Below are 13,090 nucleotides of genomic sequence, written 5' to 3'. Positions count from 1 at the left end.
GTGAACTATAGCGAGCGCCGCGGGGTCTCCAGTCCGACCCATTCGGCGCTCATGGGCGGTCCCCAACTTCCAGTCCTGTCCCAGTCCTTCGCGTCACAACCTCTGTTTCTACATTTTCCCAACAGACGCTCCCCTTTCTGGTTAACACTGAGTTCTCAGCGCACAGGGATCCCGATGCCCCCGGTGCTCCTGGGTGGTCACGGTTGGCGCGGGCAGACAGGAGCCCCCGGTGAGAACCTTTTTTCCTTTTATACGAGCAGAGCTTCGACGTGCCCCGCCCAGTACCCATGAAGTCCCTCTCGCCGGCCGCACCCATTCTCCTGGCGCGGATGAGCCCGCAGGTGCAACCCGAGAACAGCGGAGAGGAGCCGGAGTCCTCGCAACCCTTGCGGGGGTGCAAACCTGCTGAGCTGCTGGTGGTGAAGGAGCGCAACGGCGTCCAGTGCCTCCTGGCTTCCCAGGACGGGAACGCGCAGCCCCGGGAGACCTGGGGCAAGAAGATCGACTTTCTGCTGTCTGTGGTCGGCTTCGCGGTGGACCTGGCCAACGTGTGGCGCTTCCCCTACCTCTGCTACAAGAACGGTGGCGGTGAGTGTGGGGTCAGGATACGGCTTTGGACTTGGGAGGTCACCTGTCCGATAGCGGATAGCGCAGGGCTGGGAGGAGAGAAGGGACACGCACGGGAGAAGAACAAGGAGGCAAGGGACAAACAACTCACGGAGAAAACAAAACAAAACACTGGAGTTGGCAGCAAAGAGAGAAATAGAGACAGGACCTTGGACAGGGATAGGTGCTTGGGTGGAGGGATAGAATCCGGAAACTAGTTGGTTGAGGAATTCTGATCTATGATGGTCCCAGCAGTGGAAGCAGAGATTCAAAGAGTTCTTGACGTGTAGAGGATGCGACAACCAGAGGCAAGGTAACCCCAAATCCAGTATTCTGTGTCCGAGAGCAGGACCAGGAGATGATAGGGGACTTGGGTTCCTGGAAGTTACCTGGAGAGGCCCTGGGAACACAGACACATAGTAAGAGAAGCCAGTGTTGGAAAGAATGCCACTCTTAAAGGGGCAGTAGTTTTGGCGCAGGAATCAGCATACACAGCCTAGGTGGGATTGGATTAGTAGATGCCAAGAACTGGCCTGGTCCTTGGGGCAGAAGGCATGGGGGAATGGCTGAAGCTTCTGGCCACATTGCAGGGTGAAATGTGAGAGTGGTCTGCAGGATACAATGGAGAAGTCTGCTCTCTCACTCCCGCTGGGTGGTTAGATTATCCACCTAAATTGAAGCAAGAGCCTCCAAGTCACCTAAGCTCCAGTGGGCAGAATAAGGTAGATTCCCCAGAGACACAGCTCAGCAGTCAGATGCCCTGTAGCCTAAACCCTAGATCTCTGGGTTTGGGCCCCCCAAGGCTCTAGATCCTTCCTAAGTGACTTTGCCCCTGAAGTCCCAGTCCTGCTACTGTTGTTATGATTAGCTCAGGATTCTTCTGCAGAGCACACAGTGAAAAACTTTCCAAAGGAAGAAACTAACCCAATTCCAGAAACCTCTCTCTTCCCTGAGCCACCCTGCCTGGCAGTGGTGATGGATCAGGACTTGAGAGAGATCAGTAGTAGGGAGGGTGAGAGTTTGGAGCTGAGCAAAGGTAAAGCTGATGACCTTGTGCCACATGGCTCTTGTGTTCATGTGTACTCTGGACATTTGCTTTGGAATGGGCAAAGAGAGGGCAGGCAGAGTAGGTGGCTTTTAACAAAGGATGTTGTATATGGAAATACTTAGCTCTCCTTCTGAGGGAGCTAATTCTAGTCTGGAGTTGGCAGATGAGAGTCCATGATCTCCTATGGCACCTTCCGAGATAAGTCTGCAACTGTCAGATGGTGCAAGAAGAGGCATCTGGGCCAGGAGTCCTGAACTTTAGGAGAAGTTGGGGCTTGGGATCTGATCCCTGGTGGCTGTTGATATTCAGCACTTGTGTCCGGCTTTAGGATGATCAAGGGTAGAGAAAAGAGAAATAGAATCCAAGGATAAGACGTTGTTTTCACATTGGGGGCCATATCTTCTCAGAGGTTTCTCAGGAGATTTGTGCATTCTATCCCTTAGGGCTTAAAGAAGGAGAAAATGCAGATTCTCTATATTTTTAGCAGGCAGGAAGATAATGAATGAAAGACAGATTGAGAAACCTTAGGACACTCCACCCAGGATGTCCTCAGTGACCATTGTCCGAGACTGTGTGTCCCTGAACAGCTGACGTCTCCATCATTAATCAGGATATTTATCTGGGTCTGCTCAGTGTGAGGCATAATGCTCAGCTCCATGAATGTCAGCTAGATGTATGAACCAACACTTTGGCCTGCCAGGAGCTTTAATCACCAAAGGTCCTCATTGTCATGCTGGGATAACTCCTTTCCATTGTTATATCTGTTTGTTGAAACTAAAAGCACCCCAGATGGCCAGTTTGACACATGAGCTAGATTGATATTCTAGGGCTTTCACTGACACTGTGTTCACTTGGCCATTGCCACTACAGCAGTAGAACACTTGCTGTGTATGGGAGAAACTAGTACTTAGGGAATAAAATGGAAAAAAAATTTGTCACAAGTTCCAATTTTTAGGAGAGGTTGACTTCTTCTCCCAGGCTTGCTGGTTTAGCAATGGCTTATCCTTAGTTGTTTAGTACTTTGTCTCTTTGTGTGTCTCTCCCAAGCAGTCTGGGTCACACTGAAGGCAGAGACTCTATCTTTTTCATCCTTGTATTTCTGATACCTAAGATAAGGCCTGGGTCCTAGGAATGTGGTAGAAGGTGCCTAATAAACTTCACTGTTGATGAACTAGATTAATGAAATGGTCTTACTGTTGTATTCAGAAAACACAATAGAAACACGGTGGTAATTAGTAAAGTGAAGCAGCATGTGTGTAGGGTCCCCAGCAGCCTTGATGTTAGGAATCTTGGCTGTGGAACTCTGTGTTCCAGTTTTTTGCTGTGTGCCTTTGGGCAACTCCTTAAGCCTTTGTTTCCTCATCTGTCAAATGGAAATAATGATGCTGTTCAAATCATGGTTAAGGACTAAGTATATTCATGCCCAGGGTGAGCCTGGCATGGAGTATGGCTTAGGGAAACTGGCTATTGCTTTCATTAGCATCATTAAGATGATGCATGAAATAGAAGGGAAAGTTGATAAATGCTGTAAAGGTGTGGGAAGGTGGGGCTTAGAAAACACTGAGGGGAGGTTGGTGTGATTGGAGTTCAGCTGCTGTGAACTGGAAGGATGTGGCAGCTTTGGGAGGGGAGCCAGTATTCCAGCCATGTGTTGAGGCCAAGAATATATGAAGTCATCTCAGAATGGGGGTGAAGATTGGCTGATGGGCAAGACAGGGAAGATAGGTGCAGAGAGACACTCTGAGGCTGCTTACCATAGGCTTTGAATGCAAGGCTAAAGGGTAAGGATGCTATCCTGGTGAATTTCCATTTCTGGTTATCATGTCTGCGACTGACATGGGGGAGCAGTGTAGCCCTCCCTCTCAGAGTATGAAGCAGCTCCTTTTCTAACTTACTCAGGGATGGTAAGTTGGCTTGATCTCTTCCAAGCCCCCCTGGCTATTCCTTGTGAATACATTCTCATTCAGTAATTCTGTAATCAGCTTTGGAGATGGACAAGTTGGCCTGGAATTCCTGCAATTGTGGAAGTAGTCCAAAGATAAGTTTGAATCTCAGCTCAGCCAGTGTAACCTTGGGCATCATACAGTCCCTCTCTGAGCATCAAGTTCCCTGGTAGAGAGGGACATAAGCTTAAATGACTCCCCAAATTAATTTGTCTCCAGTGCCCTGGTTTAGGGATACACCCATGCCAGTTTTACTACCGTGTTATTTAACAGTTCCTAGCCTATGTGCTCTCCTGATGCCAATATTAGCAAAACCTCTCTAAGTCTGACTATCTGTGTTGGCCCAGACTGGAAGGTGTTTGAAAAGATCAAGGTGCCAATTGTTTAGGCCCCTGGCTAATGTTTCCAAATGAATTTCTGGGAAAGAGCAGCCTGTCTGAACATCTTCCCGAAGACCAGCTGCTAGGATGACAAGCTGTGGGAGGGCAGTCTTCCCTCAGAAATTTCAGGGCTTTGTTCAGAACCTTCCCAAGTACTGAGGCCCCTTGGGAAGACAGTTCAGGCACTGGCTATATCTAAGGTTGTATTTTCCTTTTGAACCTGTGATGTTGGTCTTTGCTAGTCCCTGGAGAGAAGCAAGCAAATGGACCAGGTGCCCATGTCTGGTTCTCTGAGAAACAAGAGGTCACTGTGGATTATGTTCTGCATGTAGCTTCTTCTCCCTCTTCTCCTTCTCCTTCTCTTCCTCCTCCTTCTTTTTTGGGAAACATATGCTGACTGCTCTGCAGTGTACCTTGTGGCTTTTAGTTTTGGACAGAAGTGGGTTTTAATTCAAGTTTGACATTTGCTAGAAATGTGGTCTTGGATGAATCATACACTTTCCTTGATCTGGGCCTCAGGTTCTTTGTACAGAAAAAGAGAAAAGCCACAGCACCTTCTTATGCTGTATGATAAAACCAGATAATATATGCAAAGTTTTTGAAATGATATAACATAATAGGGGCTCAATAAGTATTCATACTACAATTTTGCTATTGTTTGATGATTTTGATTGCTTGCTAACTCTAGAAGTGGGATGATATCCTGATTTTGTAGGGAGGAGAATTTATCCTGAGAACAAATCGATGAAGATTAATAAGGCTGGAAAGTTGTCCTGCTTAAGCCTGAGGCCTGAGCATGGCAGAGGACTTAGTTCCATATGCAGACATTCTAACCTTATTTCACTGTGGATTTCTCACCTGGAAAGTGGTGTTCACACTGCTGCAGGTACTCCCATGGGTCTCACGAGATGCTGTGCTTCTGAATTTCCAGTTGACTTTCCATCCTTCTTCAAACAAGCTCAGAATCTTAAGCTTTTGGGGACTCTCTTGGTCAAAGTATCTGGGATTGAGGTGGTGCCTGGTACAGAAAACTGGCGTTCCTCAACTCAGTGTATTCACATGCAGCCTGGTTGCAGGGGGTCTTCAGCTCTGGAGCTTAAAGAGCTCACATTGTTCAGCTTAGATGCACAATGAGCCAGCCATCTGGCGTGGTGCTCCAGCTGACGAGTTTGCACACCCCTTTGCAGTAATAATGAGGAACTTATCTAGGACCTCAATCGAGGGTCGTGAGCATGATTTGGCTTATTAACTGAGCCAGCCAAAACTATCTGGAGAGGCTATTGCCATCAAGAAATAATTTAATATGGAAAAATGCTGCATTATGTCCTGTGGTTCTAAACCCAACTGCCTCAGTAAGGACTAGGACACAGACAAATCTGTGTATGGTGTGCACTCCTATAATACCAACATTTGAGAAGTTGAGGCAGCAGGATCACTGAGAGTTAGAGGCCAGCCTGGACTACTTAGTGAATTCGAGGCCAGCTTGAACTACATGGCCCTGGGGGTTTCATTAGCTGTGTCCTCTATGTAACTCACTTCTGGAATCTGTTTACTTAATTAAAAATCCTTTACTAAATTCTTATCATATGCCAGGAATACAGAGATGAGCAAAAGACAGTCTTCTAGAACTTTTAAATACATTGCAGATTTATTAGAATCAAGTCCAAATTTGACAGAAAAAAATTGCTCCGAAGAAGAAGCCCCAACACTAATTTCCTTGACTTTTACCCTGTTCTCATTAGATGAGCTGGGTTTCCTTAATGGAGATTGAGTGTTTTTCCTCTCTGAGCCTGTTTCCAGGTTTCAAATTTAAGGCAGAGTTAGCAGGAGATGAAGATGAAGATGAAGAAGAGGGAGTGGTCCTTCTCTGAACCAGAAAGGCCAGTTTTCATCATTCTGTGTAGAATTCCTTCTCATGACACCAGGAATTTGTGCAATGTAGAGGGTTTATGAAGATGGTCCTAGCTAGTCAATGAAGTCCAGGGAAAGTAGCAAAGACCCCATTTGGGCTGAGGTTACAGGGACTCTGAAGCCAGTTAACAGGGCCCTTAGTAGTCATCATGGGTCCCAAGGAGATCAATCTGGGACACAAGAAAGCTAGAGCATGTTCCACGTGACTCAGCCTTCCTACCTACCCTCAGCAGAGAGTCCCTGTATCACCAAACTTAAATGATCTAGGCTTGGTTTATTAAATGAGCAGAGAGTTTTCCTGCAGAAAGGGCCGTAGGAACCCAGCTGTGCCTGGCAATGATTCTGAGGGGTACCCTCCCCTGATGCCAAAGGCATAAATAATTTATTTAAGAAAGACTCATTGATTTTGTTCTCCATAGATAGAAGCAGAAAGTGGAAACTAGAAGGGTAAAAGCAGGTGTAGCTGCAGGGGAGATTTAGGGAATGGTAGCCAGCAGATTTAGGGAAAGGTAACTAGAGGATGGACAGCTCGGCAGCCTCAGTCAACCCCACAGGGGGTTTTGAAGCTAAGATGGGCTCTCTGACTTGTGGAGAGTTGAGGTGAGTGGCTTGGGCTTTATGCCCTGGTGTAATGAGTCATTGGATGCCAGCTGCTATGTTGTCTTGTGTGAGGAGGCTTTCTTCAGTAAAGACCCTAAGGAATCGAGCTAAGGACTGAGCACTCCCCTCCAACTAGTGGAGTAGGTCCTTCATGCTCCCTGGGAGTTCTGGATAGTACTAGGGGAGCCCCTTTTAGAAATGACCTGGGGTATCCTTTGTTGTGCTCTTGCTTGTCCTCAACATTCTTGTTTGGATAGCTAGAGGTAAGGACATAAAGAGTCCAAAGGACCATCTCAAGGCCTGCATTGCTAAGCCTCTGGCTGGTGTGTATGGCTGTGTCCTGCAAAGGGCCTGGCTACTGTTAGTCACATGGAGAGCCCTTACTTGCTGTCTCCAGTTGATAAAGGTGTGTCCCATCAGCCCTGTGGGTGACGACAGGGTACAATTTCCATTGACAGAGCACTAAACCAGTGTCTTGGTCTTTACCTCCAAATTATCACACCAAACCAGTAGCTCAGGTGTTATTGTCTTCACTTACAAAGGTGGGGCTAGCTAAGGCTTCGAGAAGGTACATTTGTGTAAGGACTCCTGGTTGTAAATAGCAGGACTTGGATCAGGAGGGATTGTGCTTGGCTCCAGACAAGAGGTCATATCCTGGGCCCTGGACTTTAAAGAACCTACTAGCTCTGCCCTCCTCCCCTTCCTATCTAGAACATTGCCTCCCACCTACGCGATGCTCCAAGTATCCAGACTCTGGACCCCGCTGTCCAGACAGCCCCAAGCCCCATTCCAGGTCTGCATGGCTTCCCTGCTTGGTTTATTCTTTTTTTTTTTCAGCTTTAATTGAGTTTATTGGTGCATTTTAGGGATACAGTACAGTTACATTCATTGTTGGGATCTTGTACCTCTACATGACAGGTCTCGGTTATTCTTCCTTAATGTCTGTACAACCCTGACTCTGAGGGGAAGTCAGGGGGCTTGTCTGCAGGGACTGTGGACAGCTCACACATGTATGGATACATGTGGGAAAATCCACGTGCATGTCCAAAAGGCCTCTCACATTGCTGGATGGAGCCGAGGTGAGGGAGCAAGAAGGACAAGTTCAGGAGGACTCACTCTGAATAATCAGATTCCAGCCCAGAGAGCCAAGAACTGAGAATGCCAAACCTGAACTTTATAAGAGAACCATTATCAAGGTCTCACTGTCAGTGTAGAAAGATAGAATGTGTTTTAGTTAATAGCTGTGGCTTGATTTTTGATCTAACTATATTGACATGAGGACTGTAGACCTCCCTGTGTGCTCTTGCCCCAGCCCTTCCAGGGGGCCCCTGTGGGCAGCTGTGTCCTGACTGATGTCTCATCCCCTCTTGCACTCTCTTCACTATGTTCTTAAGGGTTTAGAGGAAGGGGGACAAACTTGGCTACTATAGTCATTGACCAAACTTTTCTTTAGTCAGTGATTGTAGTGGTCTATAGGCATCAAGGGAACAACTCTGTAGATATCCACTTCTTGGATATATCAGAGTGTGGCCAGAGTTCACAGCCCAAGAAATCTCATCCCCGACAGACTATCCTCAGGGGACCCTCCTCTCTTACCTCACACTCTTCCTTAACTGTACTCCCTCTACTTTCCCCAGTTCCCCATCAGGCCTGGGCCACTCCATTCCTTACCGTGGATTTCCCACCCTCTCCCTTTTCCTGAGGTTCTCTTACTTATACAGGTGACCACTTGAATGATCTGAGGAGCCACTGGCTTCCCTCCTGAGGGCTTGGCATTTGCATGGAAGATTTCAGAGTCCCTCTGTGGCTAGTAGGGATTTAATGGTATGACGTCTGGCACTTTGAGTTACACTCATGTAACAGTGATTTTTTTCTTCTTTTTAAACTAAATCCCCCCCACCCACCCAAAACAAATCAGAATCTCTTTCACAGTGGGCACTTCTCCTTGTAGGACTGTGTGAGTGTTGATGCACCAAACTTTAGCTGTACCCTTGCAAGGGTAGGCATTTTGTGAATGTATATATTTTGGGGGGTAGGGTGGTACATTTCCTGGCACTGAGCCTTTCACTTAATGTGTCCTACCTGTGTTTTTCCAGCTGTGCCAGTCAGCCCAGCACCAACACAGCCAGAGCAGCCAAAATCCAAGACAGAATTTAAGGCTTCTGGGTCCCCCAGACCCCCAGGTTTGTGTGAGGCTGGTTGCAGCGGCACACACACACATGAAGTGCATCAGGAACACAAAAATGTGGCAGCCCTGAGCATAGCAAGGCAGTGGCTTCTAGGAGGGTTACAATGAGCCGTGGCCTCACAGAGCTATTGTAGGCTGCTTCTTGGCAGACCTCAGTTAACCTGAAGTCCATTTCTAACTCTTCAGCTTTGCCTTGTTTCTTTCTGCAAGAGGATTTGAGCCAGCCAGCTGTTGATGATCTTTTAGAAGGATTATAAAGCAGCCATGACTTTCTTTACTGGTCAGTTTTCTGGTTTCCATTCATACTTGGCCATTCCATCGTTCTTGAGTCTTCGTGATCTATGTTCACTGGAATGAAGCTCAGTTTGGCCTACATCAAAGCCACTCCTGGGGGAGACCTGAGGCCTCTGGCAGACCCCTCATTGTTACTGTGACTTTCAGCCACCGAGAGGAGATGGCTCTCAGATTGGGCAGTTCACCTGCTTCTTGGCAGCATTGCCTGGAGATTTCGAGTTGTGAACTTGGGCCAATGCCAGACCTCTAGTTGGAAGATGGTATGCTTCTCTTCCTTGGCTGTGTGGAGGAGAACACTAGCCAGTAGCAAGCCCCAGTGCCAACTTTTGAACTGTGACTTTCCCCTGTTCCCTGGGCTCAGTGACTTTAGTCTTCAGACCTAAGAAACTGTTTATTATGTTACTTCCTACTCCTCCTTCTGGCTCCATGCATCCAAGAGGAGAAGTACATGGGGTTCAGGCAGATCCAGGCTTGTACACTGGGCACTGAACTGTTTGGACAGCAACTTGACTTTTATAAATATCAGTTTCCTTGCTTGTAAAATAGGATTTGTGGGAGAAGGAGCTGGCAGTTTGCAGCCTACACTGAGATGGCAGTTTTTCACCTTGCAGTGCCAGAATCCACTAAGTAAACCCGAGGCTGCCAGGTCACACCAAGAGCTGACACTAGAACTCTGATACTTTTAATTTCACCAGGGATTTGTCCAGAGATTAGTTCCTGCCCATTGCCTAGGAACCCATGGGGTTTCTGCCATACTCTATGTGGCCATCTGCCCTTGTCAGAGCCTTGAACGTCTGTCCCCTGTGCATTAGCCTTTGCTGGCAATGGGGTAAGTCCACTGATTGGAAGACCTGAATGTGAATCCTGCTTCTGTCATGTACCCGTAACACCACCAAGCAGAGTTAGCTCTTCTCTGCCACTCCATTCTCTAGGGGTCACAATGACCCTGGCTGCATATTATATCTGTGGGCTGTTGTGAGACTCTGAGATGAATCCAGTGAGGTCCCAGCCACGCAGTCCATTGATAACTAATGGTATCAATATGAGCATAAGTAGAAACCTGATCATATGTAACTTTAGGCTTTCCCTGGACTCAGTCTTATTACCTATAAAAGGAAAGGTTTGGGTTAAATTGACATTCCCAGGGTGATTTCAGAGGCGTCTGTGTTTATGTGAATTTGGTAAAGGCTACACTTAGAACACCCCTTGTTGTGCTCCGTTGGAAAAGTCTGCCAGAAATAAACCTACTTAGCTTTGCTTAACCTAGACTTTACTAATTTGACTACAGAACCTCATTATTGTGACCACAATTACTACTGATATTATTTTTCTGCTGTGATTTGTAGTAACTGTTATAAATGACTTTATTTAGCTGCATAAAACATGCCCTGGGAAATGGCCAAGTGAACAGGTGAATGGGGATCCTGGCAGCTCTTGTGGACACTGATCAAGTACTCTGAAGCACTGAAATCTCACAGATCGCACTCTGCCTTTGTGCCCCCCCAGGTGCCTTCCTGATCCCATATACACTGTTTCTCATCATTGCTGGGATGCCTCTGTTCTACATGGAGCTGGCTCTGGGGCAGTACAACCGGGAGGGGGCAGCCACGGTGTGGAAGATCTGCCCTTTCTTCAAAGGTAAACAACCAGCCTGGGGGAAGTCAAAAGTTTTGCCCAACACCTTCCTTGTTGAGCCCAGAAAATCTGTCCCAAAGGTGAGATATAAGACAGACCAACTCTCTTGTGAGATTCACAAGTATTGATAAGGTTGAGAGCATCCACTATTCAAAATCACCCAAGGAATATTTGGAGTTAACAGAATAGTATTAACATAGAAAGTCTGAAAACCTGGGCTCTGGTCCAGGCTCTGCCAGCTGTGTGGCCAGAGTCTATTTTTACGCATAGGAAATACTTAGAGAAGTGGCAGAAGTACTCATCACACATCCTTCTACTCTGTTTTTGCCACCATGGCAGGCATGATAAACTGATGCTTGATCTTTTAGAGCTCAGGCAGAAAGCTGCCTCACATGAAATTTCTAATATAAAATCCACAGCTTGTTGCTTGCAACTGGGATCTCTGATGAGTCTACTTGGATTTGAGTCTTAGAGCATATCTGTAGAAAGTGGCCGTGTTTAACAAAAATACATTACATATTCATGGCTTCTTTTTGGGGGAGGTTGGCAAAGTCTCACTATGTAATTGAGACTAACCTAGAACTCACAGTGATCCTCCTGTCTCAGCCTCCCTAGTGCTGGGATTACAGGTGTGCCCCACCACATCCGACTTTATATTTGTGGCTTCTTTAAAGGTCCCAGAGAAGAATCTCATTGGCTTGGTTTGACTCATATGTTCATCTATTGACCAATCAGAGTGGCTACAGTGAAGTGGCTCCCTGTTTGGCCAGGCCCGCATCATGTACCATGATTAGACAGAGGATTTGGGTGATTACCCTCACCCAAACCTCACAGGCCAAAACTCGCTTAAGGATACCACTTTAAAGCAACACTGGGCAGAGAAGAAAAATAAATGTATTCTCTATGATGAAGCCACAGAATTCATCCTAATGGGGCTGCCAGTACATTTAGAAAGGTAAGATATCAGCCCATGAAGCAGGTGGTTGAGAGAGGGACCCACTGAGCACACGAGGATGAGTTCTTATCAGGGAGTTCTTGGTTAGAACTCCCTTGGAAGCAGATCTTGAGGCAAGAACATAGATGTAGCAAGTTATTTGCGGAGCTGGTTCCAGGGATAAGGAGGGAGAAGCAGCCCATAAGAGGTACATCATAGGGTCAGTTCCGCCCTGAATGTGATGGAGTGTGAAATGTTCCACCACGTTTTCTGAACAAGGGGTGAGGGAGTTCAGATACTCCGACTCCTGATACAGCTGCTCCCTGGGGTATAACTCCCAAGAAGTGGGTAAAGAGGGCTGGAGTAGCAAGACAGAATCCTCAAGAAAAGGGCTGGTAGGTGCCTGTGGAATATGAGGGAACTCTGACATTCTATTACAGAAAAAGAGGGGGCAGGTGTTGGGGAGTGCAGCTGTTAGAGCCAACTCCCCTGGGAAAGTGGCTCTCGGGCTGGGCCTTAGGGGAGCCACATCTGTGTCCCCACACAGGAGTTGGTTATGCTGTGATCCTCATGGCCTTCTACGTTGGCTTCTACTACAATGCCATCATTGCCTGGTCGTTGTACTACCTCTTTGCCTCTTTCACTTTGAACCTGCCATGGACTGACTGTGGCCATACCTGGAATAGCCCCAACTGCACTGACCCCAAGCTCTTCAACAGCTCCGCCCTGGGCAACCACACCAAGTACTCCAAGTACAAGTTCACACCGGCAGCAGAGTTTTATGAGTAAGTCATGGACTCCTCATGTTGCATGCACTGAGGCCTGGGCAAGATCTGAATCAAACACTAAGAAAAACCAGAAGGAAGTAGCTCACTAGTCAGCATTCATAATGATATAGGTGCAGTTAGAGGACAAGGATACAAAAGCTGAAGGAGCTTCTGGTGTGGGGCAGGAGGGTAGAGGTGGACAGCTAATATCCTGGCAAACAGATGAGGAAGCAAGCAGATGTTAGAGAGTAGATGCACGCTTTAGAAAGTAGCAGGCACTTTGGAGAGGGAAGCTTCCTTAAGGAACTAAAACCAGGAGTGTGGGAGAAGTTGATTATGGGAGGATAAGGGACTTTAGCTTGGGTGGGCAGGAAAGCCTATCAGAGGTGGTGACACAAGAACTGATGCTGTCAGCCAAGGAGACCTAGAGGTTTAGGGAGTTACAGGTAAAACCCAAGTCAGCCGGACCCTGGAGTTATCTTCTGACCTACCTGTTGCTGCTGTCCCTCGAGGCCTTCCAGGAGGAAAGTGGTTGGATCTTGAGAGCAAAATTAAAGCAGGCAGCTTAGTGAGAGTGCTTGAGTTGCATGTATATGAGAGGGACTCTAGCTGTTGGTGGAAGATAGAAAATTGTTAAAAATTAAGGAAAGGAAGGAAAAGTTGGGGTGATTGTATACATAGAAAAGTTTTAACAATAGTGCACTTACCTGTCACCCAACTTCCCTAATGGTGACACCTTATATAACTGGGGACAGTTATGGAAGCTAGAAGTTATCATTCACAT

General features: G+C 47.0%; 1 protein-coding gene across 1 annotated transcript in view; it reads left to right on the top strand.

Annotated features, from left to right (window-relative positions):
* Positions 1–287: 287 nt before the first annotated feature.
* The window catches only part of Slc6a2 (solute carrier family 6 member 2), a 43,345-nt gene continuing 30,542 nt past the window's right edge, over positions 288–13,090 (top strand). The window contains exons 1-3 of the mRNA XM_010629778.2: positions 288–588; positions 10,477–10,608; positions 12,087–12,324. Of these exons, the coding sequence (XP_010628080.2) occupies positions 288–588; positions 10,477–10,608; positions 12,087–12,324 (671 nt within the window). The remainder of the gene's footprint in view (positions 589–10,476; positions 10,609–12,086; positions 12,325–13,090) is intronic.

Source organism: Fukomys damarensis, unplaced genomic scaffold, assembly GCF_012274545.1.
Source record: "Fukomys damarensis isolate Sample0158 unplaced genomic scaffold, DMR_v1.0_HiC HiC_scaffold_32, whole genome shotgun sequence".
NCBI lineage: Eukaryota > Metazoa > Chordata > Mammalia > Rodentia > Bathyergidae > Fukomys > Fukomys damarensis.
The sequence above is the reverse complement of the archived record's forward strand: the minus strand, read 5'-3'. Positions and strand labels throughout refer to the sequence as shown.